The 25,613-nt window shown below is 40.8% G+C and overlaps 1 protein-coding gene across 1 annotated transcript in view; it reads left to right on the top strand.

The window, feature by feature from the left end:
- The window catches only part of LMBRD2 (LMBR1 domain containing 2), a 50,643-nt gene that overhangs the window by 1,080 nt on the left and 23,950 nt on the right, over window positions 1–25,613 (top strand). The window contains exons 2-9 of the mRNA XM_034773634.1: window positions 8,465–8,694; window positions 9,262–9,359; window positions 13,426–13,521; window positions 14,523–14,690; window positions 15,495–15,705; window positions 17,804–17,878; window positions 19,064–19,177; window positions 25,345–25,528. Coding sequence (XP_034629525.1) covers window positions 8,521–8,694; window positions 9,262–9,359; window positions 13,426–13,521; window positions 14,523–14,690; window positions 15,495–15,705; window positions 17,804–17,878; window positions 19,064–19,177; window positions 25,345–25,528 — 1,120 coding nt within the window. The 5' untranslated portion in view covers window positions 8,465–8,520. The remainder of the gene's footprint in view (window positions 1–8,464; window positions 8,695–9,261; window positions 9,360–13,425; window positions 13,522–14,522; window positions 14,691–15,494; window positions 15,706–17,803; window positions 17,879–19,063; window positions 19,178–25,344; window positions 25,529–25,613) is intronic.

Here is a 25,613-nt window from a genome sequence, read left to right as displayed (position 1 = left end):
AATTATTTATAAAATCTACAGAAGTCTGCTTTAGCAATATTTGTGTGGGGAAGCACAGGCAAGAAATTGAGGGTTTGTGGTTCAGGAAGTCTGGCACAGTGCTGACAGAAGGATTTTTCCTGTTTCCCTTTGAAAGGCTTTTCTGCTTTTTCAGAAGCAGTTCTAAAGCACCTTCCTAGAGCTCAGCTACTCCACCCAAGTGTTTTAATTGGATCGTTAATCACATCCATTCAGGCTTTGTTCAAGGTTCTTACTAAAACCTCCATAATAAAACCTTTTGTGGAGTTTCATGAGATTTTCATTTCAGTAATGCAATTTTTCTTCATGTTTGTCCTAACAATATGTTTTAATATTGGTAATGAAGGGGGAAATGACTCCGATTTGAATATTTTTTGGCAATTTCTCTCCCAGTCAACAAATTGTATCCAGTTGGATCAGTTGCTTACTGGATTCATTTTATAATGGCTGATTGATTATGTAGAAAAATTTAATAAGCTCATAAAAGAACAGAACTATGTGGAACTGTTGGCTCTGTCCAGTTCATGTTAAATCTCATTGCACAGTAAGATAACAGTTGTAAACTTGTGCAAGTAATTACCAACTTATCCCTCCAAACTAGGAATTTTATGTGGAAGGGTAAAGGAGCTTTTCCTATTTCCCATCTGTCTAATTCCCACTTATAAAGATTTACTATTCGTTTGCCTCTGTGGAAATAAAGCAGTATGCAATAAGGAAATAGATTGTGGTTTTTTATTTACTTTTTAACTTGCATCAGACATTAAGATTTGAACTCTTTGAGGATTTTTAAAAAAAAGTTTCTCCAGACTAATGTGCAATTATTCTTTCCTGTAGTTTATAATTAACTTGTGACAGTCTGACAATATCCTGTAATACCCCAACAAACCTTATGGACTTAAGTTAAACTTCATTGAATTTAGTTAAACCTTATTGAATTACGGTTAATACATTTGATATACATTGTGTTGTGGCTTTGTATGTATGTTCTCTAGCAGGAGGGGATGCTAACGTTATCAGCCCTTTTAAGCCACCCTGGAGAGGTATGCATATAGTAGTTCAAACTGGATTCTCCAGGGATCAACGGACAAAGAAAGGATTTTTGGATAAATAGCCTGGTTTAAATTGGCTCAGAGCTGCCTTCTTGATTCAGGAAATGGACAGGACTCTGATGATCATGGAGGGCCCCAATTCTTAGGGTATGTGCTTCCCCCACCCCCACGAAAGACAAGACAAAAGTTTTGCTGATGCAAGTGGCAGTGTGAACGTGGCTTTGTTGGCAGGAGAGCTCTCCTGTCGACAAAGCTAATGCCGCTTACGGGGATGGAAGTACTGACAAAGAGCATTTACACACATTGACCTTTAGTGACAACACAGCCTTGTCGCTAAAAGCTGCATGGTGTAGACAAGCCCTTAGAGTAGGGCCTTGGCTACACTTGCGAGTTACAGCGCTGTAAAGCCTCCCCCAGTGCTATAACACACTGGCAGGGCACTTGCAGCACTATATCTCCCTGGGTACACTGCTGCAGGTACTCCACCTCCCCGAGAAGCATAAGAGATACAGCGGAGTGGCTACGACGCTCCCCTGTGAGTGTGTACCAGGAATCAACCTGCAGCGCTGTACTGATCACCTTGTCAAGTGGCCAATCCTCTCTGTTGTTGTGACCAGCTGCAGGAATGCGGAAGTGCTGGTTTCAAAGCTCGTACCACAGAGAAAAAGCAAACAGTTTGCTGTTTGCTTTGAGTGAGTGAATGAATGAGCAGGGGGCCAGGAGTTCGGAACTTGCAAAATAGAGTGCTGACACGCTCCAAAAAGCACACTCTCTCTTCCCCCACACTCCCTGTCACACTCCACCACCCCCGTTTTGAAAAGCACGTTGCAGCCACATGAATGCTGCCCATAATGCACCGCTCCCAACACAGCTGCAAATGTTGCAAGTGTGGCCATGCCACTGCGCTGGCAGCTGAGAGTGTGGACAGCATTTTCCCTACTCAGCTGTACGAAGACAGGTTTACCTCACAGCGCTGTACAGCTGCAAGTGTAGCCAAGGCCTAGGATTGGAAGGACTTGGTCTACTAAGGCCCCATAAAATGGAGTGCTTGTGATGAGCTGAAACTGTGATGAATTTGTGACCATAAAGTAAACCCCTTGGGTGGGGCTTTGAAAGACTGCTGCTCCTGCCAGAACCTGTTAGAGATCAGGTGATGTCTGGTAAGCTTATTAGCATATGTGTAGCTTCTATTGTTTTTAATGTGTTCTCTCTAGTGCTTTTAGCCTAATAATAAAAAAGGCTTGCATAAAAAAAGTGTGTGACATCAATAACTATGGGCAGTCTCACTGTGCTTGGGCAGACTGTCTCTGCTGGGAATAACACAGTGAAGGCAGGGAACTATGCTGTCTGGTAATACCCCAATCAGAAGGGAGTGAGATGTGGATCTTTACCCAAAAGTGCAATGGCTGAGTAACTGGAAGCCTGAGAGTGGGTGGCCTTTGCTGTACCACTGAGGAGAAATACTGCTGCAGTTTCTCTGAACAGTGACCGATGCCTCTTAAATGAGAAACCAAGAACAGGGCTATACTAAAAGGATTGGTCCTGCCTTGAGGGACCTCCTGAGGTCCCTTCTAACCCTGATCCTCTGATTAACCTAGACAGGCTGGGTGGCTTGTGTTGACACTTTAATCTGCCTCTGCCTCCCACGCTGGTAAAGTGAGAATAATACCCAGGCATCTCACAAGAGTGTTATGAAAACAACTTAATGTGTGTGAAGCACTCAGATAATGTAGTGATGAGTGCCTTAGAAAAGCCTATGAAGAAATCAATAATTATGTCTTTAAAGCAGCATTGAATAATGTGCAGTAAGGCGTGAGCCACAAATTGAACAAGGAGAAAACAAAATATTGAATAGTGAGTACCCTATGTTCAGTAAATGAGACAGGAGTCCTGTCTCAAAGTAGTATGTGATAATGTAATTAAAAACTGTCATAATGCATATGTATAAAGGGCCAAATTAAGGTTCCATAGAATCTTAATTCTGCATTTCATAACCTTTGAGTAACTTTTGTCTTTGCAACCTCAGTGTTCTTTTATTGTAGGTTTTGTGTGTGTAACATTCTAGATTTAAAAAAAAAAACTGTAAAAACGACTTCCATCATATGGCATCATATTGATGCCTTCCTTTAACATAGAATAAGTAATTGGGAAAAGAGTGCAGCAAAAAAAAGATAAATGAATGTAAGGGACAAAATTACTCAATATAGTTAAGTCCCAAGCAGATTGTGTAGAGCTACAAAAGGATCCCTCAAAACTGGGTGACTGGGCAACAAAATGGTAGATGAAATTCAATGTTGATAAATGCAAAATAATGCACATTGGAAAACATAATCCCAACTATACATCTAAAATGATGGGGTCTACATTAGCCTTTACCACTCGAGAGATATCTTGGAGTCATTGTGGATAGTTCAGTCAGTGTGCAGCAGCAGCCAAAAAAGGGAACAGAATGTTGGGAATCGTTAGGAAAGGAATAGATAAAATGACAGAAAATATCATATAAATCCAGGTACACCCGCATCTTGTATACTGCATGTGGTTGTGGTCGCCTCATCTCAAAAAAGATATACTGGAATTGGAAAAGGTTCAGAAAAGGACAACAAAAATGATTAGGGGTACGGAGCAGCTGCCATATGAGAAGAGATTAATAAGATTGGGACTTTTCAGCTTGGAAAAGAGACGACTAATGGGGATATGATAGAGGTCTATAAAATCATGATTGGTGTGGAGAAAGTAAATAAGGAAGTGTTATTTATTCCTTCTCATAACACAAGAACTAGGGGTCACCAAATGAAATTAATAGGCAGCAGATTTAAAACAAACAGAAGGAAGTATTTTTTTCACACAACCACAGTCAATCTGTGGAACTTCTTGGCATAGGATGTTGTGAAGGCCAAGATTATAAAAGCATTCAAAAAAGAACTAGATAAGTTCATAGAGGATAGGTCTATCAATGGCTATTAGCCAGGATGGACAGGGATGGTGTCCCTAGCCTAAGGGAGGGGAAATTTTTTGGCCTGAGGGCCACATCTGAGTATGGAAATTGTATGATGGGACAAGAATGCTCACGAAATTGGGAGTAGGGAAGCGGGAGGGGGTGAGGGCTCTGTGGTGGGGCCAGAAATGAGGAGTTCAGGGTGCGGGAGGGGGCTCATGGCTGGGGTAGGGGAAGGGGATGAGGGCTTCGGCTGGGGGTGCGGGCCCTGGGTGGGGTACATGAGGGGGCTCAGGCCTGGGATTGAGGGGTTCGTAGGGCGGGATGGGGCAGGGGGTTGAGGGTGTGGGGGGGCTCAGGGGTGAAGGTTTCTGGCGGCACTTACCTCAAGCAGCTCCCAGAAGCAGCGGCATGTTCCCCCTCCAGCTCCTACACAGAGGCATGGCCAAGCAGCTCTGCATGCTACCCTGTCCGCAGGTGCGGCTCCTATTGGCCATGATTTCCAGCCAATGGGAGCTGCGGAGGTGGGGCTTGGGGTGGGAGCAGTGTGTGGAGCCCTCTGGCTGCCCCTACGCGTAGGAGCCAGAGGAGGGACATGCCGGCTGCTTCCCAAGCCCCTGACTCCGTTCCCCAGCAGGAGCTTGAAGGCCAGATTAAAACATCTGACCAGCCGGATGCAGGCTGTAGTTTGCCCACTCCTGCCCTAGCCTCTGTTTGCCAGAAGCTGGGAATGGGCGACAGGGGATGCATCACTTGATTACCTGTTCTGTTCATTCCCTCTGGGGCACTGTCACTGGCCACTGTCAGAAGACAGGATACTGGGCTAGATGAACCTTTGGTCTGACCCAGTATGGCTGTTCTTATGTTCTTAAGGGACAGTTGTGTTTGAAGACAGGGTAGAAGAGCATCATAGAGAAGGAAGGATTTTAAATTTTAAGTGCTATCATGTTGCTTTTTTTTTCTTGTCCTGAAATTACATATGATGAACATAGTAGATTTTTCCATTGTATTAAAACCCATAAGCATCAGTGAGAATACACAGATATTGGTAAAAAGTAATGCTACTCCATTAAATTAGATTAAATACCCTGAGAGGACCTGCTTCAATATGGGGGGAGGGCGGGAAACACTATGACTGCACACCCCTAGTGTTACCTATCACCCCACTTGGAACCCGTATCGTCAAACTACCACAACCCATACTTGATAGGAACCCCATCCTGAAATAAATTTTTCCTGAATCTGCTCTTCTGGCCTTCAGACAACCCCTCCCACACCCCACCCCAAGTTCATCCCAGAAGTAAGTTCCCCAGAGACCAGCGCACACCAACTCAAAGTGGCACCAGGCCCTGCCAGAACAAGATACAAAACCTGGAGATGTATCTCCACTGCTACAATGATTAACACCCCCAGAACACACCTTTCAAGATCCATGGGTCCTATACATGCCTATCACAACGTGTGGTGTACCTCATCCAGTGCACTAAATTCCCCAGTAGCAACTATGTGGGTGAAACAAGACAATCACTGTGCTCTCGAATGAACTCGTACAGGAAAACGATAAAAGACAAAAACACCGCATCACCTAAGGGTGAACACTTCCCAAAGTCACCGCTCTATATCTGACATATCTGTCTTCATTCCCAAAGGAAACTTGCACAACACTTTCAAAAGAAGAGCCTGGGAACTTAAATTCGTGACTTTGCTAGACACAAAAAAATCCTGGACTGAATATAAACAGTAGATTTATCACTTATTACAAAAATCTATAACCCACTAACAACTCCCACACCCATTTCCCCCCCCCCCCTTTCCTTTTCTTTGACTGAAGGGATGTTAACGGGCCGCTTCACCTTGATTGTTTAGCATAACTATTTAACACACATTTCAAGGGACCAATCTGTTCCACCTTGTGTTTAGCTATAACACTCTGAACCGTGGCCTACACCTGTGGTTTTCAAACTTTTTTTCTGGAGACCCAATTGAAGAAAATTGATGTCTGTGACCCAACGGAGCTGGGGATGAGGGGTTTGGGGTGTGGGAGGGGCAGAGGGCTGGGGTGCAGGGGTTCTGGGTTTGGGGGGGCTCAGGGCTGGGGCAGGGGGTTGGGGAGTGTGGGATGGGGTCAGGGCCCTGGGATGGTGGTGCAGGCTCTGGGATGGGGCTGGGGATGAGGATTCCAGGTTTGGGGGGGGGGGCACGGGGTTGGGGCGTGGACTTATCTCCAGCGGCTCCCGGTGAGCGGCGTAGCCCGGGTGCAGAGGCAGGCTTCCCACCCATCTTGGCACCGCAGACCTCGCTGCACCTCGGAAGCCGCCAGCAGCTGGTCTGGCTCCTAGACTCCCCCTTTCTTCTCCCCCTTCCCATTATCTTACTATCTCTTCTACAACTTTAAATAAATCACCATCACATCTTTTTACTTTAGTACACTGTACATAAGAATGCCCCTACTGGGTCAGACCAATGATCCGTATAGTCCAGTATCCTTTGTTCCAACAGTGGCCAATGCCAGGTGCCCCAGAGGGAATGAACAGGACAGATAATCATCAAGTGATCCATCCCCTGTCGCCCATTCCCAGCTTCTGGCAAACAGAGACTAGGGACACTTTAGAGCATGGTTTTGCATCCCTGCATATTGTGGCTAATAGCCATTGATGGACCTATCCTCCATGAACTTATCTAGTTCTTTTTTGAACCCTGTTATAGTCTTTGCTTTCTCAACATCTTCTGGCAAAGAGTTCCACAGGTTGACTGTGCGTTGTGTGGAGAAATACTTCCATTTGTTTGTTTTAAACCTGCTTCCTATTAATTTCAAACCCCCTAGTTCTTGCAGTGCTTGGGGCAGGGGCAGCGCGCGGAGTCCCGTGGCTCCCCTGCCTAGAAGCCAGACCCGTAGCTGGCCGCTTCCGGGGCACAGCGCAGTTTCGGAAAAGATAGGCACTAGCATGCCTTAGCTGGGCAGCACTGCCAACAGGACTTTTAATGTCCCAGTCGGTGGTGCTGACCAGAGTGACCCAGTGCCTGACATGCTGTGACCCAGTACTGGGTCGCGACCCGAAGTTTGAAAAACGCGGGTCTACACTACAAACATGTTGGTATAACTGTAGCTCAGGGGTATGGAAAATTCACGCCCATGAGTGACGTAGTCACACCAACCTAACAACCCCCACCCCACCCCGGAGTAGACAGCGCTATGTTGATGGGAAGGCTTCTCCCGTCAATATGGCTACCACCTTTTGGGGAGGTGGAATACCTACGCTGATGGGAGCAGTTCTCCCATTGGCGTAGGTAGTGGCTTCACTGAAGCGCTACAGCAGCACAGCTGTATCAGTGCAGCTGCACTCCGGCAGCATTATAAATGTAGACAAGCACTGAGTACGTTTCCCAGACCTGAAGAAGAGCTCTGTGTAAGCTCAAAACTTCTCTTTCTCGTCAACAAAAGTTGGTCCAATAAGAGATATTACCTCACCCACCTTGTCTCGCTAGTAAATAACTAAATACGCAATCAAGGTATAAAATTCTCAATATCTTGCTGAAAATTAAATTGGTATCTTACCAAATCTTTTTTTCTTTGTTCAAGCTATCTAGTTTCTTATGGAAGAAATAAATAATGGTAAAATAGTATGTTTTACTGTTTAAAAATAAGATAATAATTTCATATTGGATTGTTACTGCTGTTGATTGAATTGAAAAGTTAGGGCTATATGCTCATCCAGTGAACAGGAAGTTGTCACTCATGCTATCTGATATCAAGTACTTGAGATCACGAAGGTAGAGGAGGGGGAGCCTTATAAATATATTACAAAATGTGACTGGAGGAATGCATTATTTTTTGCTAACAGAACTGTGGGACAATGTGTTGTTTTGTGATTATAGTAAAGGACTGTGAGCCAGGTGGATCTTAGTGTCCGGTACCAATTGTGCCATTGACTCACCATGTAATTTTTTGGACAGATGACTTGATCACCTGCCTCAGTAAAACTATATGGAAAATTAAGTGAAAAACAGGACCCTTCTGAAAGTCAGATGAATCATCTAAGCTGTTCGTATATAAACTTAAAAAGTGTGTGTCAGTAAGCTTCCACAGAAACACATTTTGAGCATTCAGTGCTCATTTATTTCATACGTATCTTCCAGAGGTTTTAATGCAGTGGTCCCCAAATTTTCAGGGTTGCATCCTCTTACCCTTGTCCACACTCCCCCTCCTCCCTGGAGCCAGGAGCAGGGCCGTGGCTTGGGGTGGGGGCACAGCGTGAAATAGGGTAAAAGGACCAGGAATGGAGCCGTGGCCCAGGTTGAGCATGGGGCCGGAGCAGAGCTGGGAGTGGAGTGGGACTAGGTGGCGCTCCTTCCCCTCCCCCTGTGGGGGCTGGCTGACCACGCCGCTACCCCCTAGAGAGGCATGCCCCACAGTTTGAGGACCTCTGTTTTAATGTAATGAAATGTGTTTTTTGTCTTGCAGTTATGATCCACTTTCATAAGTGAGCTGCATTGGCTGATTGGAGTGAATATATAATAATGAGTGGAGCAGCTTTGGGTATCGAGATAATATTTGTCTTTTTTCTGGCTTTATTCATACTTCATCGGTATGGAGACTTCAAGAAACAACATAGACTTGTGATCATAGCAACACTGCTGGCTTGGTATCTCTGCTTTCTTATAGTATTTATATTGCCTCTGGATGTTAGTACGGTAAGATTTTCCCTTTTTGTAAAGTGTAATATGTTATTGCTCTATTAAAAAGAAAATCACAAAATACACTACATACTAAGAATACAATTATGTAAATCAGTAGAAAATATCTTTATAAGACAAAATTTTCACTTAAAGGGATCTTTTAAAAATTGTAAAATTGAATAAAATGTGCTGTTAGCTCTGTCAAGTTAAAAATCATATTTAAAAATAAGTGAATTTAATTTTAAAATTCACTACTTATGCTGTTATTTTTAGTATTTCTCTCAGCTTGAACAATGAACTAATTTAGTTCATTCTATTTTTTCTAGTCAGTTTTTCATCATTTTCTATCTTAATTTTTTTATGCACTAGTTAAGTGCTGGGATGCAAATACTGTTGGGATTTATTTTATTTATTTTTTTTTTTTTAAACCTGCCTTACTAGAATTAAAGGTGAAAAGCCACGGAAACATTAGCATTGAACTTTGGTGCCAAATTTGATTTGTATCCCTATTCTTGTTTTTCTTCAATAACTATTTCACCTTGTTCTAATAGTTTTTTACATGATTACTTCATTGTCTTCTAGACTATATACAATCGATGCAAACTTGCTGTTAACTCCAGCCCACCAGAAAGCAGCAGCAGCAACAACATCAATGGATCTTACCCTACTTCCGCTCCAAGGTACTAAGAACAATCTTATTTTTCTGCATCAAAATATTAAAAGCATTAGCATACTTTTTAATTTAAGTAAGCAAAAATGTGCAAATAAAGAACTAGTACCTGTGCTGGAGAGAGTGCACTCTAAATTGAACATGACATGGTGATTGAAAGCTGTTAACAGACCATGTTGTGAGGAACATATGACCATAAGATCTTGTGATTAAGGTATCTGCAGCTCTCAGTGCTTCTATTTTTGTTTATTTTTAATTGTTTTTAATTTTGTTATCTTTCCTCTTCTGCTTTGTCATAGGCAAGACAAGAGAACTGAGGTTTTTAGAAGGAATTTGAATATGCCAAGAGAGGTGCTTTTGTGAATTTTTCTTTATTCCACAGACCTAATGCTTATTACAGTTTTTGACCATGAGAGTGTGCTTCAGGGACACAGTCTTTCGTTGGTATATGTATTAGTTATCTCCAAGACTATAAACCTCTGTAAATTTCAAACAACTCAAAAGTTATCTCAGGTGCTCTATATCTGTCTGCTGGCAGAGAAGAAATCACACTCAAATGTCTGAGTTGTAGTATGATGATAGGAGCACTGAAATTATAAAATCCAGATCTTTTTCTGGCTTTTTCCCCATTTGACCATAAACAAATTTCTTAACCTTTGTGTTTTATATCCATGTTTGAAAAAATAATGTAATACTCTTACTTATCTCACAGAGACGTGAGGCTTAGTTAATTGTCAGTAAGCTGTTTTGAGATTCTAGGATGCAAATTGATGTGTATGTGCAAAATTTTTATTATTTCATCACCCCAAAGTGGAGAATATTAAGGATGTTTAACACCGAAAAGTCAGGAAATACCAGCATTAAGGTGGCATGCACAACTCTTTTCCCCTTGATGGGTATGCATTGCTCAACAGTCTTATAATTTAAGACTTTCTATTTCTCAAATAATGCATTATCCTGCGATCTCTTCTACAACTTTAAATAAACCACTATTGCATCTTTTTACTGTAGTACACCGTACATAAGAACGGCCCTACTGGGTCAGACCAATGGTCCATATAGTCCAGTATCCTGTGTTCCGACAGTGGCCAATGCCAGGTGCTCCAGAAGGAACGAACAGGATACATAATCATAAAGTGATCCATCCCCTGTCACCCATTCCCAGCTTCTGGCAAACAGAGACTAGGGACACTTTAGAGCATGGTATTGCATTCCTGCCTATCCTGGCTAAAAGCCATTGATGGATCTAATCTCCATGAACTTATCTAATTCTTTTTTGAACCCTGTTATAGTCTTTGCTCTCACAACATCTTCTGGCAAAGAGTTCCACAGGTTGACTCTGTATTGTGTGGAGAAATACTTATGTTTGTTTGTTAAACCTGCTGCTTCCTATTAATTTAATTTGGTGACCCCTAGCTCTTGTGTTATGAGAAGGAATAAATAACATTTCTTTATTTCTCCACACCAGTCATGATTTTATAGACCTCCAATCATATCCCCCCTCAGTTGTGTCTTTTCCAATCTGAAAAGTCCAAGTCTTATTAAATTCTCCTCATATGGAAGCTGTTCCCTACCCCTAATCATTTTTGTTGCCCTTTTCTGTACCTTTTCCAATTCCAATATATCTTTTTTGAGATGAGGCGACCAGATCTGCAAGCAGTATTCAATATGTGGGCATACTATGGATTTATACAGAGGCCATATGATATTTTCTGTCGTCTTATCTCTCCCTTTCCTAACGATTCCCAACATTCTGTTAGCATTTTTGACTGCCTCTGCACATTGAGTGGATCTTTTCAGAGAACTGTCCACATTGACTCCAAGATCTCTTTCGTGAGTGGTAACAGCTAATTTAGACCCCATCATTTTACATGTATAATTGGGATTATGTTTTCCAGTGTGCATTACTTTACATTTATCAGCATTGAATTTCATCTGCCATTTTGTTGCCTAATCACCCAGTTTTGTGAGATCCCTTTGGAACTGTTTGCAGTCAGCATTGGACTTAATTTTCTTGAGTAGTTTGGTATCATCTGCGAATTTTTCCACATACTGTTTACCCCTTTTTCCAGATAATTTCTGAATATATTGAATAGTACTGGTCCCAGTATAGTCCCCTGGGGGACACCACTATTTTACCTCTCTCCATTCTGAAAACTGGCCATTTATTCCTACTCTTCATTTACTATCTTTTAACCAGTTACCTATCTCTGAGAGAACCTTCCCTCTTATCCCATGACAGCTTACTTTGCTTAAGAGCCTTTGGTGAGGGATCTTGTCAAAGGCTTTCTGAAAATCTAAGCACACTATATCCACTGGATCACCCTTTTCCACATGTTTGTTGACCCCCTCAAGAAATTCTAGTAGATTGGTGAGGCATGATTTCCCTTTACAGAAAATCTGTTGACTCTTCCCCCAACAAATCATGTTCATCTATATGTCTGATAATTCTGTTTACTATAGTTTCAACCTATTTGTCTGGTACTGAAGTTAAGCTTACTGGCCTGTAATTGCCAGGATCACCTATGGAACCTTTTTTAAAAATTGGCATCCTCGAGTCATTTGGTACAGAAGCTGATTTAAATGATAAGTTACATACCATAGTTAGTAGTTCTGCAATTTCACATTTGAGTTCCTTCAGAATTCTTGGGTGAATACCATCTGGTCTTGGTGACTTATTACTGTTTAATTTATCAATTTGTTACAAAAGCTCCTCTAATGATACCTCAATCTTGGATAGCTCCTCAGATTTGTCACTTGAAAAGAATGGCTCAAGTTTGGGAATCTCCCTCTTGTTCTCAGCCATGAAGACCATTGCAAAGAATTCATTTGGTTTCTCCTCAATGGCCTTATCTTCATTGAGTGTTCCTTTAGCATCTCGATTGTCCAGTGGCCCCACTGGTTGTTTAGCAGGCTTCCTGCTTCTGATATATACTTAAAAATTTTTTGCTTTTACTCTTTGAGTCTTTGGCTAGCTTTCCTTCAAATTCTTTTTGCACAAAACACAGACATTAACTAAATATAACTTGTTTTAGTCTGCAATCATGTTAGTCATTCAGCCTACCTTAGTTTGAGACATTGGCAGATCATTAAATATCTCTGATTAAACTACTCTACATGTGCAAATTGCTTATAACTAGCAAATCAGAACCAACTTTTCACTGGAACACTCCAAAACACTTCTCAATAACTGCTATCTCTGTCAAATAGTAACTTTCTTATCCCTTCTGTTCCTACTGCTTTGATACACAAGCAGATAAAGGTATTCTGTAATGAGGAATGTGTTGGTGATTAGAAGCATTTGTTTTTCACACTCCTTGTACTCAGCAGCTTGGGTGGTTTTGCTCAAACTTCCCAGCTTTCTCCGGCAAAGACTTGATTTGAAAAGTATCAGCCCACTGAGTGAAAGTTTTTTTTTTTTTGTTTTTTTTTTTAATGATGAGTGACCCTCAAACTGAGTTATAATGGAAATACTTAGGTAACTGCACTGTTATTACTAACTGCTCTGGGTAGAATTTTCAAAAGCTTCTAAGGAAGTTATGCACCCAACTTCCATTGAAAGTTAATGGGAGTTAGACACCTACACCTTTAGGTGTCTTTGAAAATCCCACCCCCCCGACATAATTATATAATACATAGAAGGGAAAACAACCATTTACTTTTTTTCAGTTTGGCTCTTTCTTTTCTAAGATCTTGTTCTCTGAAAAAGAAACATTCTATGTAAGAAAAACATGAACATGCTTTACTGAACACAACCAAAAAAATTGCCTTACTAGTTGACTTCTGGTGAGTCTCTGATAGAATGCCAGTCGGGACTACCCTTTTTTTTTTTTTTCCCCCCTTAAGAGGAATTGTCCTGTCCAGATAGGTGCTGTTTGTGGTGCCAGTATTTATCAGCATAATTTTAAAGTGGGCTATAAACTAAATCTCTTACGAAATATGTTAGTCATGCAAAAACATTTAATTAAAACAGTATTCTTCAGTGGCAAGACTGAAAATAGTTTCTGGTTAGAAGTGATGAATATCATGATATTTAGATTTTGCAATTAACTTGTGGCTCTCTGACTTTTTTACAGAAAACGTAAGTGTTTCATACCATGGAGTTATATCCCTGATGGAATTATGCCAATCTTCTGGCGTGTAGTATACTGGACGTCACAGTTCTTAACCTGGTAAGTGAGGCAAATAGATGGCAAAGACCACAATATATATTGTGAAAATAAAAGTTACTAGTATTTACAAGACCTTTTAAGATTTCGTTCTGAAAGATTTTTACGTTGTCATCTGATGGTCTGGCAAAAGAAAATTGTTTTGAAATCAAATACCTTACAACATTATAGTTTCAGTAAAGCATTTAAACATGTTTAACTCCCATTAACTATTGGGGATTTAATGAGGAATATATCCAATTAAAAACCAAAGCACTGATAGTAAAACTTAGTTAAGTATATTTGTCTTGTATTAAGTCCCAAATTAAAGTGTTTTGGTTTAGCAAACAGAATGTTCCTTACACTGACCACTCTGATGCTCATAAAAATGTTCTTTCATTCTCTGTTGTTATTGTTTCTGTATACTCTTGAGGGAGCAAGATCCACAATCTATATCTAATATTCTGAGTCAGAGAGATAATCTTAGCACAGAACAAAACAAGCAAACAAACAAAACCATTACTGCCCAAGAGCAAAATGTTACAAGGTCTCTCTGTTCAGCAGTGGTCTCTTTTTTTAGGGTGCATTCTTCCAAGAAATGTGTGTAAAGAACAAATCCTACATTTCATCATTATGAGAGGCTATAAAAAGGACTTGGTGAACTTGAAAACTACATAAGAGAAGGCATTTGCCTGCAGTAGCTGCGACAAATATGTTTTAAAGGGAAAACAATATGTACATGCCTTGTTTTAGATACATTGGGTAGTGTATTAATGTGAAACTATGACCAAGAGGAGCAAAGCCTGTAGTGCTCTCATAAGTGGTCGTTCTTCATACTAAAGCTGTCTATAAATCTTAATCTAAACACAAGTTATTTCAAGGTTTACTGTCAACTAGACGTATCTAAAGAGAACATAAATGTAATAGGTAACAGGTTTTGCTAGGAGAACTCTGCAAGTGAAAATTGGCAAATAAGGTAAGATGGAAAAATCTTACATCATTAATGTATTTTTATTTGGTTCTAGGATACTCTTACCTTTCATGCAGTCGTATGCTAGATCAGGAGGGTTCTCCATTACTGGAAAGATTAAAACTGCATTGATTGAGAATGCAATCTATTATGGCACTTACTTGCTGATTTTTGGAGCATTTTTAATATATGTGGCTGTAAATCCAAATTTCAATCTCCAATGGTAAGAGTAATACTATTGTAAGTATTTGTCTTTGTTCTTTAAAATGTTTGTATTTCTTACAATATCCCTGCAATGGAGAAGTTGGGCAGTACTAATCTAACCTAGAATTCTGATTTGCTCTAGATTTTCCCTGAATATACTACTATTTCTATTGATTTTTCAGGAAAAGTGTGTGTGTGTGTGTGTGTGTGTGTAATTTTGTATATGGTTTAGTCTGATTTCCAATGTTTTCTCTCTAGCACTTGCTTTTCAGATGGCATTTCTGGAAAAACTTTTATTGGTCAGGTATTTTTAGGAAGACTGTCATTAGAAAGGCTTGTGGTAGTATTGTCTGTTTAAACATTTCTGGGATCACATTTAAATTTTTGATCTGGGACTTTATCTGCAGTTAACTTTGAAATGGAAGACTCCAATCAATAAATGTCTTTTCAAATCTTGGAATGTAGTATTTACAAAGAAACTTGCTAGCATTAAAAAAGACATTTGAATATATGGAAAATAGTACAAATTAATATAAACCTCCTACCATCGTCTCTGGCATGGTAGTCTATTGCTCCAGCAGGTTTGCTGCTGGGTTTTCTGATTTATTCTTTGCCCCCTGCATGCCCCCGCCCCCTAAGCTTCAGAGGCAGGAAAGAGGTGGCTCTTGTATGTTGTTTTTCCCAGTATTGTCTGCCTGTCAGCACTCTGTATGGGTACACCTGGTGAACAGCACTCAGGTTGCTCCTTAAAAGCAGAGGTTTCTTGGTGGCTTTTTCTGTGTCTGTGAAAACGTAATTACTTGTGGTCATTCTTCTGTTTTAGGAACCAGCTTCAGACAATTGGGATAGCAGCTGCCAACACCTGGGGTCTTTTCCTTCTTGTATTGTTGTTGGGGTATGGTTTGGTGGAAATTCCACGTTCTCACTGGAATGGAGCAAAAAGGGGATACCTTCTTATGAAGACTTATTTCAAGGTTGCCAAACTGATGACTGAAAAAGCAGATGCAGAGGAGAACTTAGAGGATATTATGGAGGTGAACTAGCTAATTTAATTAAGAAGTATAAAGTAGTGAAGGTTTAATTATTCATCTTCAATTCCACTTCCTCAAAAGGAGGAACATCTTAAGTAACATGAGCCTGCTTTAGAAAGCTACTGTCATGAAATTATGGAAGTGCCCAGAAATCCCCAGTCGGGGTGCTAGGTATTGTATAAAATCAGAAGTAAAAACAGTATCTGATTTGAAGAACTTACAAACTGCTACATGGTGGTAATTTGATATGGTATGTCAGCAATGAGAACAGCAATCATCAAGCGTTGACTCTTGGAACAATGCTGATCAATAAGGGGTGCATGCATGAACACTTAGTGCACAGACCCCATTCATGCTCATGCAGCTTACACTGTTAACACTTCTGTGCACTACTTAAAAACTTTCATTCTTAAAAATCTATCTTGTAATAAGAGATTCAGGATCTGTTTCTTGGTTCTATTTATACTTCTTTTTGATGAGTGAACAGAAGGTATATTTGTTTTCCAAAGAGATTCTCCTGAGAAATGCACTACCATAATTCTTCATTCCTATGATTTGCCACTGAGCAATAGAATCAAATCTTCTATTAAGAACAAAGTGTGAATCAAACAAATTCAACAACTAGTATTTACTGTCCTGTTCTAGTGCCCATGACCATAAAATTATGTATTCGACACTTGTGGGGATTTGTATGGTAACTCTTCCTACATACCCTGTTTCCCCGAAAATAAGACATCCTCCGAAAATAAGGCCTACTTACAGTTTTGCCTCTCGTTGTAATATAAGGCATCCCCCCGATAATAAGACCTCCCCGATAATAAGGCATCCACCGATAATAAGGCATTTTTCATTTCTGAAAAATAAGACATCCCCTGAAAATAAGACCTAGCGCATCTTTGGGAGCAAAAATTAATATAAGACACTGTCTTATTTTCGGGGAAACAGGGTATATACAGGGTATGATTAAATGGCAGCAGAAACTTCATCTCCTTATTCTGGGGATGTTTTGGTGACAGAGATACTGACAATTTTGCAGACTTATGAACTGAAAATTACACTCTCTGAGCCTTTAGAACTTCCTATATTCAATCATAGTCTATGGCCTAAAAAGCACTCCTGGCTGGAGGGATTGCTGACAGATTTTGAGGTCCAGTATCTGCAGCCCACAAGGACTACAACACTCAAGGTATCATTAGTTCTAGAAAGTAAAACCAGTGCTAAAATATCTATTATCTGAAAGCTTGTTGTGATTTTAAGGTTTGAAATTTTATGAACTTATTCTGCAAGTGAATGCACTATGCCTTTGAAATTTTGAGATTCACATGATATACGTTCTTTGACATAGGTGAAATTCTCAAGGGCAGTAATAACTGTGACCTCAAACAGTGCTGACACCATCTCAAAGAATTCAACTATAAATCTCCAGATAAACTTGTCACTTACACACCAGAAGAACTGTAGATTTTAGTCTTCCTGTAAGAGCACAGAAAACACCCAGATCCTTGAGTAAACTCTCATAAAATAGTTATCTCCTGCATTTCCAACAGGATGGAGGAAGATATCTGATTCTCCCCCATCTCTTTGACCTGTCCAAGACTGGTGCATCACTGAGTTCTTGGCTGGAAACAGCTGTGACAAAACTTGCCTGTGTGATAGGCAGCATCTTCCATATGCTCCGCTATTATTGATGCTTGTCAAATGTTCTCTGAAATGTGGCAACCAGAGATGAGAGGGCAATACCTAGGCAGAGGGATTACAGGATATTCAAAAAATCCTTAATGGCAACAAGGGGATTCTCTGAAGGAACCTTTGATGAGTCACTTTCTGCCACTTCCAAGTTTACTTCCCACGTGAGTCACCACAATAATTAAACAAAATGCATTTTCCTCTCAATGTGCCTGCTTCAAAACAGACCATCAGTAGCGTTTGTAGGTCAGCAACATTCTTTAAAAATTTTGAAACTTCTTACCAATGAATCATTTGGGTTGGCAAGGACCTCTAGTGGGTCACATAAAATTTCCACTTAAGAGCTTTTAGCCACTTTATACACTGAAATGACATGTAATGTTTGTGGGTTCTGTTGTTTTTGTTTTTAAAACAGGAAGTCCGTAAAGTGAATGAGAGTATCAAGTATAATCACCCTTTGAGAAAATGTGTTGATACAATATTGAAAAAGGTAATTAATGAATTCTACCATTTTAGAGATTCTTGCTCTTTTGTAAGTTCCTGAACATATCAAAACCTGACTTTTTAGCCCCTTTAAGACTTTTTAGCCCCTCATCCAATGTTAGAATTTCTTTTCTTGTGGTATATTTTGTTTCAATAAATGAAAACCTTTTGAAAGCTGTTATTCTTAAAAGCTCAGTTGAACACCAGCAGTCCTAATTATGTTGTTATGAAAGGTGAAATTATTAAATTGGGATTCTGTTTATAGTATTAGGACTTTTTCTAGAATATGGAAAGCAAGCACACAGCATTTTTGAACATAATGTAACTTAAAAAAAAGATTTTTATCTTGATGATCTGCTGACCTAACACTTGAGTTATAATTTATAATTTCTTGTTCATAAGAGTCAACCTCTCTATGCAATGACATCTGTGTAGTATGGTGTGTATCGGGGTAGGAAACCTATGGCATGTGTGCCAAAGGTGGCATGCGAGCTGATTTTCAGTGGCACTCACACTGCCCGGGTCCTGGCCACTGGTCCGGGGGGCTCTGCATTTTAATTTAATTTTAAATGAAGCTTCTTAAATATTTTACTTTACATATAATATATAACTAAACTATTATTGTAGACTTATAGAAAGAGACTTTCTAAAAAAGTTAAAATGTATTACTGGCACGCGAAACCTTAAATTAGAGTGATTAAATGAAGACTCAGCACACCACTTCTGAAAGGGTGCTGACCCCTGGTATATATAATTGCTTGTCTTCTATAAATATAGTTTGAGCTATTCTTTGGTGGCTGATATATATTTGTTTCCATATCAAGCACTAAAATTACGTTGTAAAGGATAACTGAAAAAGATAAATATTCTTTCTACTTCTATGTGCTGTATCCTATTCTGAATTTATTCATACAAACTTGAATAAAATACATTTTTCTTTAACAAGATGTCTTTCTTTATATTCTTAGAATGTGATCATACACATACAGGGAAATGCAGACTCTACTTTTACAAGTAAATCCTTTGCAGTGTCGGAGGGGAAAGAAATTGAATATTTTAAGTGAAATGCATTTCAGTTGCATCCACTGTCCAAAAAATATTTTAAGACTTCAGTAAAAGACCATATCCTACTGGTAATGTATGCTCTGCTTCCATAAATGAAGTATTTCAATTATTTTCCTTTTCCTACCAGTGTCCTACTGAATACCAGGAAAGAATGGGTAGGAACATGGATGACTATGAAGATTTTGATGACAGGCAAAACAACTATCCAAGTGAGAAAAGTCTGGTCAAACTTCACAAACAGGTAACTCGATAAGTTTCTATTGCAACATCACTTCTCCTGCTAATGTATTCATTTAAGACCATTGTTTGTTCTAAATTAGTTGACATTTAGAATAAACTGAGATCTTTAATTTGCATGATATATATATTTTTTTATTCTGCTTGTAAAACTGTACCTGTTTGTTTTATTTCTGAAAGTGGAACAAAACGTGTATTAATGTGTGAAATTCAAAAGGAATATCTAGAGAAATAAAAATTGCTTATCCCGTGATATGTTGTAGCATGTTGTAAATGGTGCTATGCCTAATCACACCTATGTGTGTGCTGTAATGAAGAATCTCAAACAGATATTGTAGTGAAAGCACACAAAACACATTGGGGAGATAGAGAAAGAAAATGGTGGGGGAAAGAAATGCTCAGTTTTGAAATACTCCTTTCACATCTCTTTTTTTATAAATAGAATTAAATACACACCATAAAAAAATAGGCAGAAGTCATCTTTGTACCTGTTGCTCCTTTTCAACTTTAGCAGCTAGTTTGTTCAGGGCCTTGTAAGTTGTTCCAGTTGGGAGTAGAAATTGATGATGGAATCTTATTCGGTGCAGTTTTGTCTGTTTACAGGGAACGTACAAAGTCCTGCTTCTCCAAATGCAGGAGAAACTAAAAGCAGAAGTAGTAGTTTCTTAGTTAACAGGCCTAAACCTCTTTCAGTCAGCACTCCTGACTCAGAACCTCTCTAGGCTTTTCCAAGGGCTTACAGACTGGTGCTTGACTTTCTTGCTCTCCTTCTGAGGCTAAGTCTACATTGCAACTAGGAGGTGTGATTGTAACTTGTGTAGGTATACTGCAAGTACAGCTCCACCCAGGAACCCATATGAGTAGCTATCCCATGGTGCCACAACTACACTGCTGTTGTTACTCAAGCGAGCTTTGATTTAACTAGATGAAAGCTAGCCTGGGTATGTATACATCTGCTACAGTCACACCTCCTATTTGCAGTATAGACATACCCTAAGTCCCTCTCAGGCCAAATCTACACTATAGAGTTCATTTGACACAAGTTACGTTGGCATACTGCTGCCGGCTTTTGTATATCACTTGAGTTCGTGTACGCTTGGCTGTTTGTCGTTGCTGTGCCTTCTCACTCCAAATGGTTGCATCAATGGAAAATGTGATATGCCATAGGTAATATCCCAGCATTCCCTGCACCGCCATCCAGCTCAATGCTTTGTTAAACGTTTTTGCAGTGCTTTGTGGGATAGCAGCAATTTGCCCAGGGATTTCTGGGAACTAAAAGTCAAAGTCCCATCCCATAATGCTTGTTCCATCTCATAACTTTTGCATTGTTTTTTAAAATTCCCACAGTCCTCCATGCTGCTTTTCAGTCTCTGCCATCTGCCTGACAGAAGTATGGACCCTGTAGAGCTCATCAAAATTGTAATGACTATTGCTAATACAGGATGTATTATTCTCCTTTGTGAAACTTGAATGAGTATTACTACAAGTGGGGATGTGATGAGGAAAAAGAGATGAGGAATATCACAATAACTGGGTGCTGGGCACAGTAAATAAAAATGCCAGGTTGCTGCTGGCATTCATGGACTAGTTGCACAAAGTGGTTTGCCACTTCTGGGCCTGAGAAACGAGCAGTGATTGATGGGATCACATTGTAATGCAGGTTTGGGATGATGAGCAGTGGCTGCAGAACTTTCAGATGCGAAAGACCACGTCCCTGGATCTGTGTGCTGGTCTTGCTTCAGACTTCAAGTGCAGGACACCAGAATGAGAGCTGCATTGACAGTGGAGAAGCAAGTGGCCATCAAGCTCTGTGGGTTTGCAATGCCAGATTGCTGTCAGTCAGTGACCAATCAGTTTGGAGTTGGAAAATCCACAGTGGGGCTGTTGTCATCCAAGTGTGCAAGGCCACTAAGCATTTCCTGCTGCATAAGCCTATGACTATTGGCAATATGCAGGAAATCAGAGTGGATTTGCAGCAATAGGGCACGTATCCCTGTTCTGGCATCACCTCACCTTGCTAGTGGATATGTAGAAAAGCATCCCTTTCTGTTTGTTATGCAAGTGCTAGTGGATCACTACCGACACTTCACTGATGTCACCATGCGCTGGTCAGGGAAGGTGCATGAAACTCGCATCTTTAAGAACACAGGACTTTTCCAAAAGCTGTAAGAAGGGGCATTCTTTCTTGACCAGCACATTGTCGTTGGCGATACTGAAATGCCTGTAGTGATTCTGTGGGACCCAGCCTACTCGTTGTGCCCCGCTGGGGCTCGTGAAGTCATACACTGGCTACCTAGACGTCACCAAAGAGAGATTCAACTAGTAGCTCAGCAGGATGACTTTTGGTAGATTGAAGTGTCACTGGTGCTGTTTACTCACTAGCTTGGTTATCAGTGAGGCAAAAGTACCCATCATTATAGCTGCATCTTGTTGTGTACTGCATGATGTTTGAGAGGCAAAGGAAATAAGTCTGCCGGAAGGGTGGAGGGTTGAGGTGGGCTGGTTGTCTGCTGAATTTGAACAGCCAGACACAAGAGCTATTAGAAGTGCCAACCATGGAGTGATACAGCTCAGGGAGGCTTTAAAAGACTATTTTAGCAGTCAGCCACAGCAGTGTTATGTGATAGTTTTATGAACTAGTGTGCCTTTGTGTGTATGGTTAGTTACTGACTCCCGCTATGAATTCTGTAATGCAGCAATTGTGCTTGGTGGAAGTTAACAAATATGTTGAGTTTCCAAAAATAGAACCTTATTTGCAAAGAAACAGGAAACAAAATTAAAGTGCAAAAACAGAAGGTTAGAGACATGGTAGCAGCTTTGTAACAGAGTAACCAGCACTGTAAAAATCCAAATAAACAAACATTTACATTTGTGTATTAAAAATGTATGTTTGTCATGTTACGAAATATGTAGTGCATTGTGGCTGATCTTGTGGTTTTCACAGGTTGGTGTATGTATAGTTATGATTCTCCTTGTTTTTCCTCTGGCATAGAATGGTAGCGGTAAGGGTTCATACCATGCTGCAATCTGTTATGATGTGTGTGGAGGGTGGGGGAGGGGTATGTGTGGAGTAGTGACCATGGATTAGAAAGGCTGCTGAGTCTGGGGTCTTTGGACATGTAGGTTGATAATGCTCTGCAATATCTGAGTTGCCTTAGCAAGCCCTTGATATCCTGGTGCACTTCTCAATGCACCTTTCTGACCCTTTGCCTCTCTTGAAGGAACTGATCTCTTCATTCTTGGTCCTTCTCCATGATCATGGTCATATGGCCCCTTCTAACCCCTTTGTTCATTGCCAGTAGTCATAGAGAACTGGGGGATCTCACAGAATATATCCTCCTAGTCCACTTCTTTCTCCTCTTGATAAGGTCAGATGTTCAGTGGGTGTGGAGGGGGCACCTCTCAAGCCACCACACCAGAGGCTGCTGATTAAAACAGGTACCTTTAAGATTTAGTCACAACAGAAAGGGAAAGATAAGTCTCAAAATTCCCTTATATTATTCCTCTAAATACCTTTAGAAAGAAATGCCAATTGTCACTGTAGCTTTGGAGTGCCTCATTACAGCACCACTCTGCAGGTCAAACCATGGTGAGCAGGCCCTGGCTTACCATGAAAGGAGGAGGGTGTACTGTTGCATAGAAAGTTTAGATGCTAGGTGCCCCTGGTATTCCTATAGGGAAAGTGTGGTGAATATTGCCAATATCTTTACAGGCAGTGGTGATTTTGGCTGATCTCTCCCTCCTGGGGGTGACCAATACACAGAGAAACTAGCTTCTACTGGTGTTCTGAAGCCAGCCCAGGCTCATATGCTGCTAGCCTATTTACTGTAATGGTGGCAGCGGAACTCATCGCAGAATGGTGTGGGAAAGTGTCCTATTGTGGGGGAAGAAACAAGAAACTACAATGCCTTGAAATGTTTGGGAGAATATTCTAGAGTATTTCCATGAAAGTTTCATCAAGATCGCTCGAGGATAAAAGGGACATTCTTGTTCAGATAAACAAAGTATTCCATGTGGTCCCCTGTCTAGCCCAACAAACCAAAGAATGGAAGTGCGGACATCACCTCTGCCTTGTCCTGTGCTCAGCTAGAGGTAAAGGAGCAATGATCGGATGTGGATTGTGCATTTAGACTCTAATGCTACTTTTTAAAAAAAATTATTCTCTAACATTTTACTTTCTAACATATTACAAGTAAGCAATCAAAAGTCAATGCATTTGTTCTTTATATTTGTAGATGGGATGGGCACCATTTTTAAATGGGGAAGAAGGGCAGGTGGGCAGCCAAGGGAGGAAGGGAGATGAGATTTTGGGAAATGAAAAAGTAAAAAATTCTTATAAGGAATAATGTATGTTCATGCTTACCAGGGCTCACCTGCACTCACCACGTGGGACTGGCTTAAGTTCAGTGGAGTTTGATAGCTCCTGACTCACTGCATGGTTTCAGCCCCCCTCCTCATCGCTGCCATCATCCCTCCATTTTGCCATGTGCATCGGGGGGCTCTGCCTCGGTCCCACAAAGTGTCCAGTCATAGGCAGGAGGCTAGTGGACTGCCCTCCAACTATAGCATGTTGTTCATCATAGAAGAAACAGGTCTGTGGGGCAGTATCAGATTTGTTGTTTGCATACCTTGCCTTCTGGTATGCCTGCTGAAGTTCCTTCACTTTCCCATGACACCACTTCCATCTGTGTTCTGCCCCTGTTTCAGCATCCCCTGTGCAATCTGCACATAGATGTATGTATTTCTTTGGCTTTTCCTTAGCTGTGCTTGCACAGTCTCTTCTCACATGCTGAGATGCTCCATGACTTCTTTCCTGCTTCAGGCAGAGTTTGTGTGTGTCATTGGGGCCAGCATGGTCAGATGCTTGCAAAGGTGAGCTAGTGGGTGTGCTCATCAAGTTAGTCAATCAGGAAAAGGCATTTCAAAAAGACTAGGGGCTTTAAAGGGGTGGATGTGGCTGCCGGTCTCTCTGACCTTGGGCAGTGGAGTTCAAAATTGTGACTGGATTGGCCACTGTTGCAGAGGTAGGGGCATCATGGGACAACTGCTGGAGGATTATTGTGGTTAACACAGTTGATGCAATATCTACATTCACAGTGCCTTGACCTAAATAGGTCAGCCATGCCTCTGCATTGCTCGGGGAGGTGATGTTATGTTGCTGTAATGGGGTGCATATGGTTGCAGGAGACCTTGGGAGTCCTCGGACTTGCAACACAATTAGTTCCTCGGAATTGCATTGTAAGTCAAAACGTTGCAAGTCGAAACTGCTTTCCCATAGGAATCAATGGTATGAAGAGGGGATTGGTTCCTGAACCAAGGCTTGATACACTATTTTCACCACAATAACCCAGTTTTGAATTATAGATGAGTAATGTTGCAATATCAGTGTATTTACTGTACACTGTATTTTGCATTCAAATAAACATATAAACTTACATATGCGGCTCAGAATGCCGGTAACACAGGCTTAGAAAGCCAGGGAGAACAGCATACAAGCTAAGCCTCAGCCAATCACTGTTCAAGCTTTCTGATTGGCTGAGCCAATCAAAAACAAGCAGCAACCCTACCCAGCAACAAGCTACCCTGCTGCCTCGAAGCCAATCAGAAATGACCTTCCAGCTCCATACCAGTATAACACAACCAGGAAGTGATTTAAAGTGAAATTTATGCAAATAGAGCATCGTAAGGGCAAAACGGGCAGTCAATTGAAAAGTGTTGTAAGTAGTGTCCAACGTAAGTTGGGCGTCGTAAGTCCGAGGACTCCCTGTATAAGAGTAGAGACATGCACAACTAGGTCAATGCAAGTTGACTTAGGTCAACTTAACTTTTTAGTGTAGATCAGACCTCAGTTTCTTATCTGCCCTCCAGTTAGCCTTTTCCACACCCACAGACAGCCCTAGTCAAAACAACATCCATTGGAACCCTCTACCCACATGGTCCTAGTTTCTGGGCAGACTCTGTTAGGCCTTGTTTTAGGTGTGACCTCTTAACTGTCTCTTACAGCGCTCTTACATTCACACCCATTCAGCTCCAAATTGGTTTTAACTCAATCCTTAACACAGTTTAATTCGGCTCAAAATACACCTATGAGTGAGCAGTCAGTGTGGAATTTTCTCCCATTTCCTGGAGCAAGCGTTCTGTAACTGAAACTTTGGGGTTTGTTTACTATAGGTAATTTACTCAGTTCAGAGACACCGTCGTACACAGGTGCAGTGGCGAATTCTTTTAGAACAAGCATTCTACTTGGAGGATGTTGCAAAAAATGAAACCAGTGCAACTCGTCAGTTTGTTCATACTTTTCAGTTCCAAGAACCTGAAAACAGAATTACCCGATATTTCTACACACCAACTGTTGGTACGTATTGTCATACAAATGTTGAGTATCTAAATGACTATAACTCATGCTTTCCTGTAGAGCATGGCATCTTTTCTCCTACGTG

This window comes from Trachemys scripta, chromosome 6 (assembly GCF_013100865.1).
Source record: "Trachemys scripta elegans isolate TJP31775 chromosome 6, CAS_Tse_1.0, whole genome shotgun sequence".
NCBI classification, from domain to species: Eukaryota; Metazoa; Chordata; order Testudines; family Emydidae; genus Trachemys; species Trachemys scripta.
This window is presented reverse-complemented; position numbering and strand designations above follow the sequence as displayed.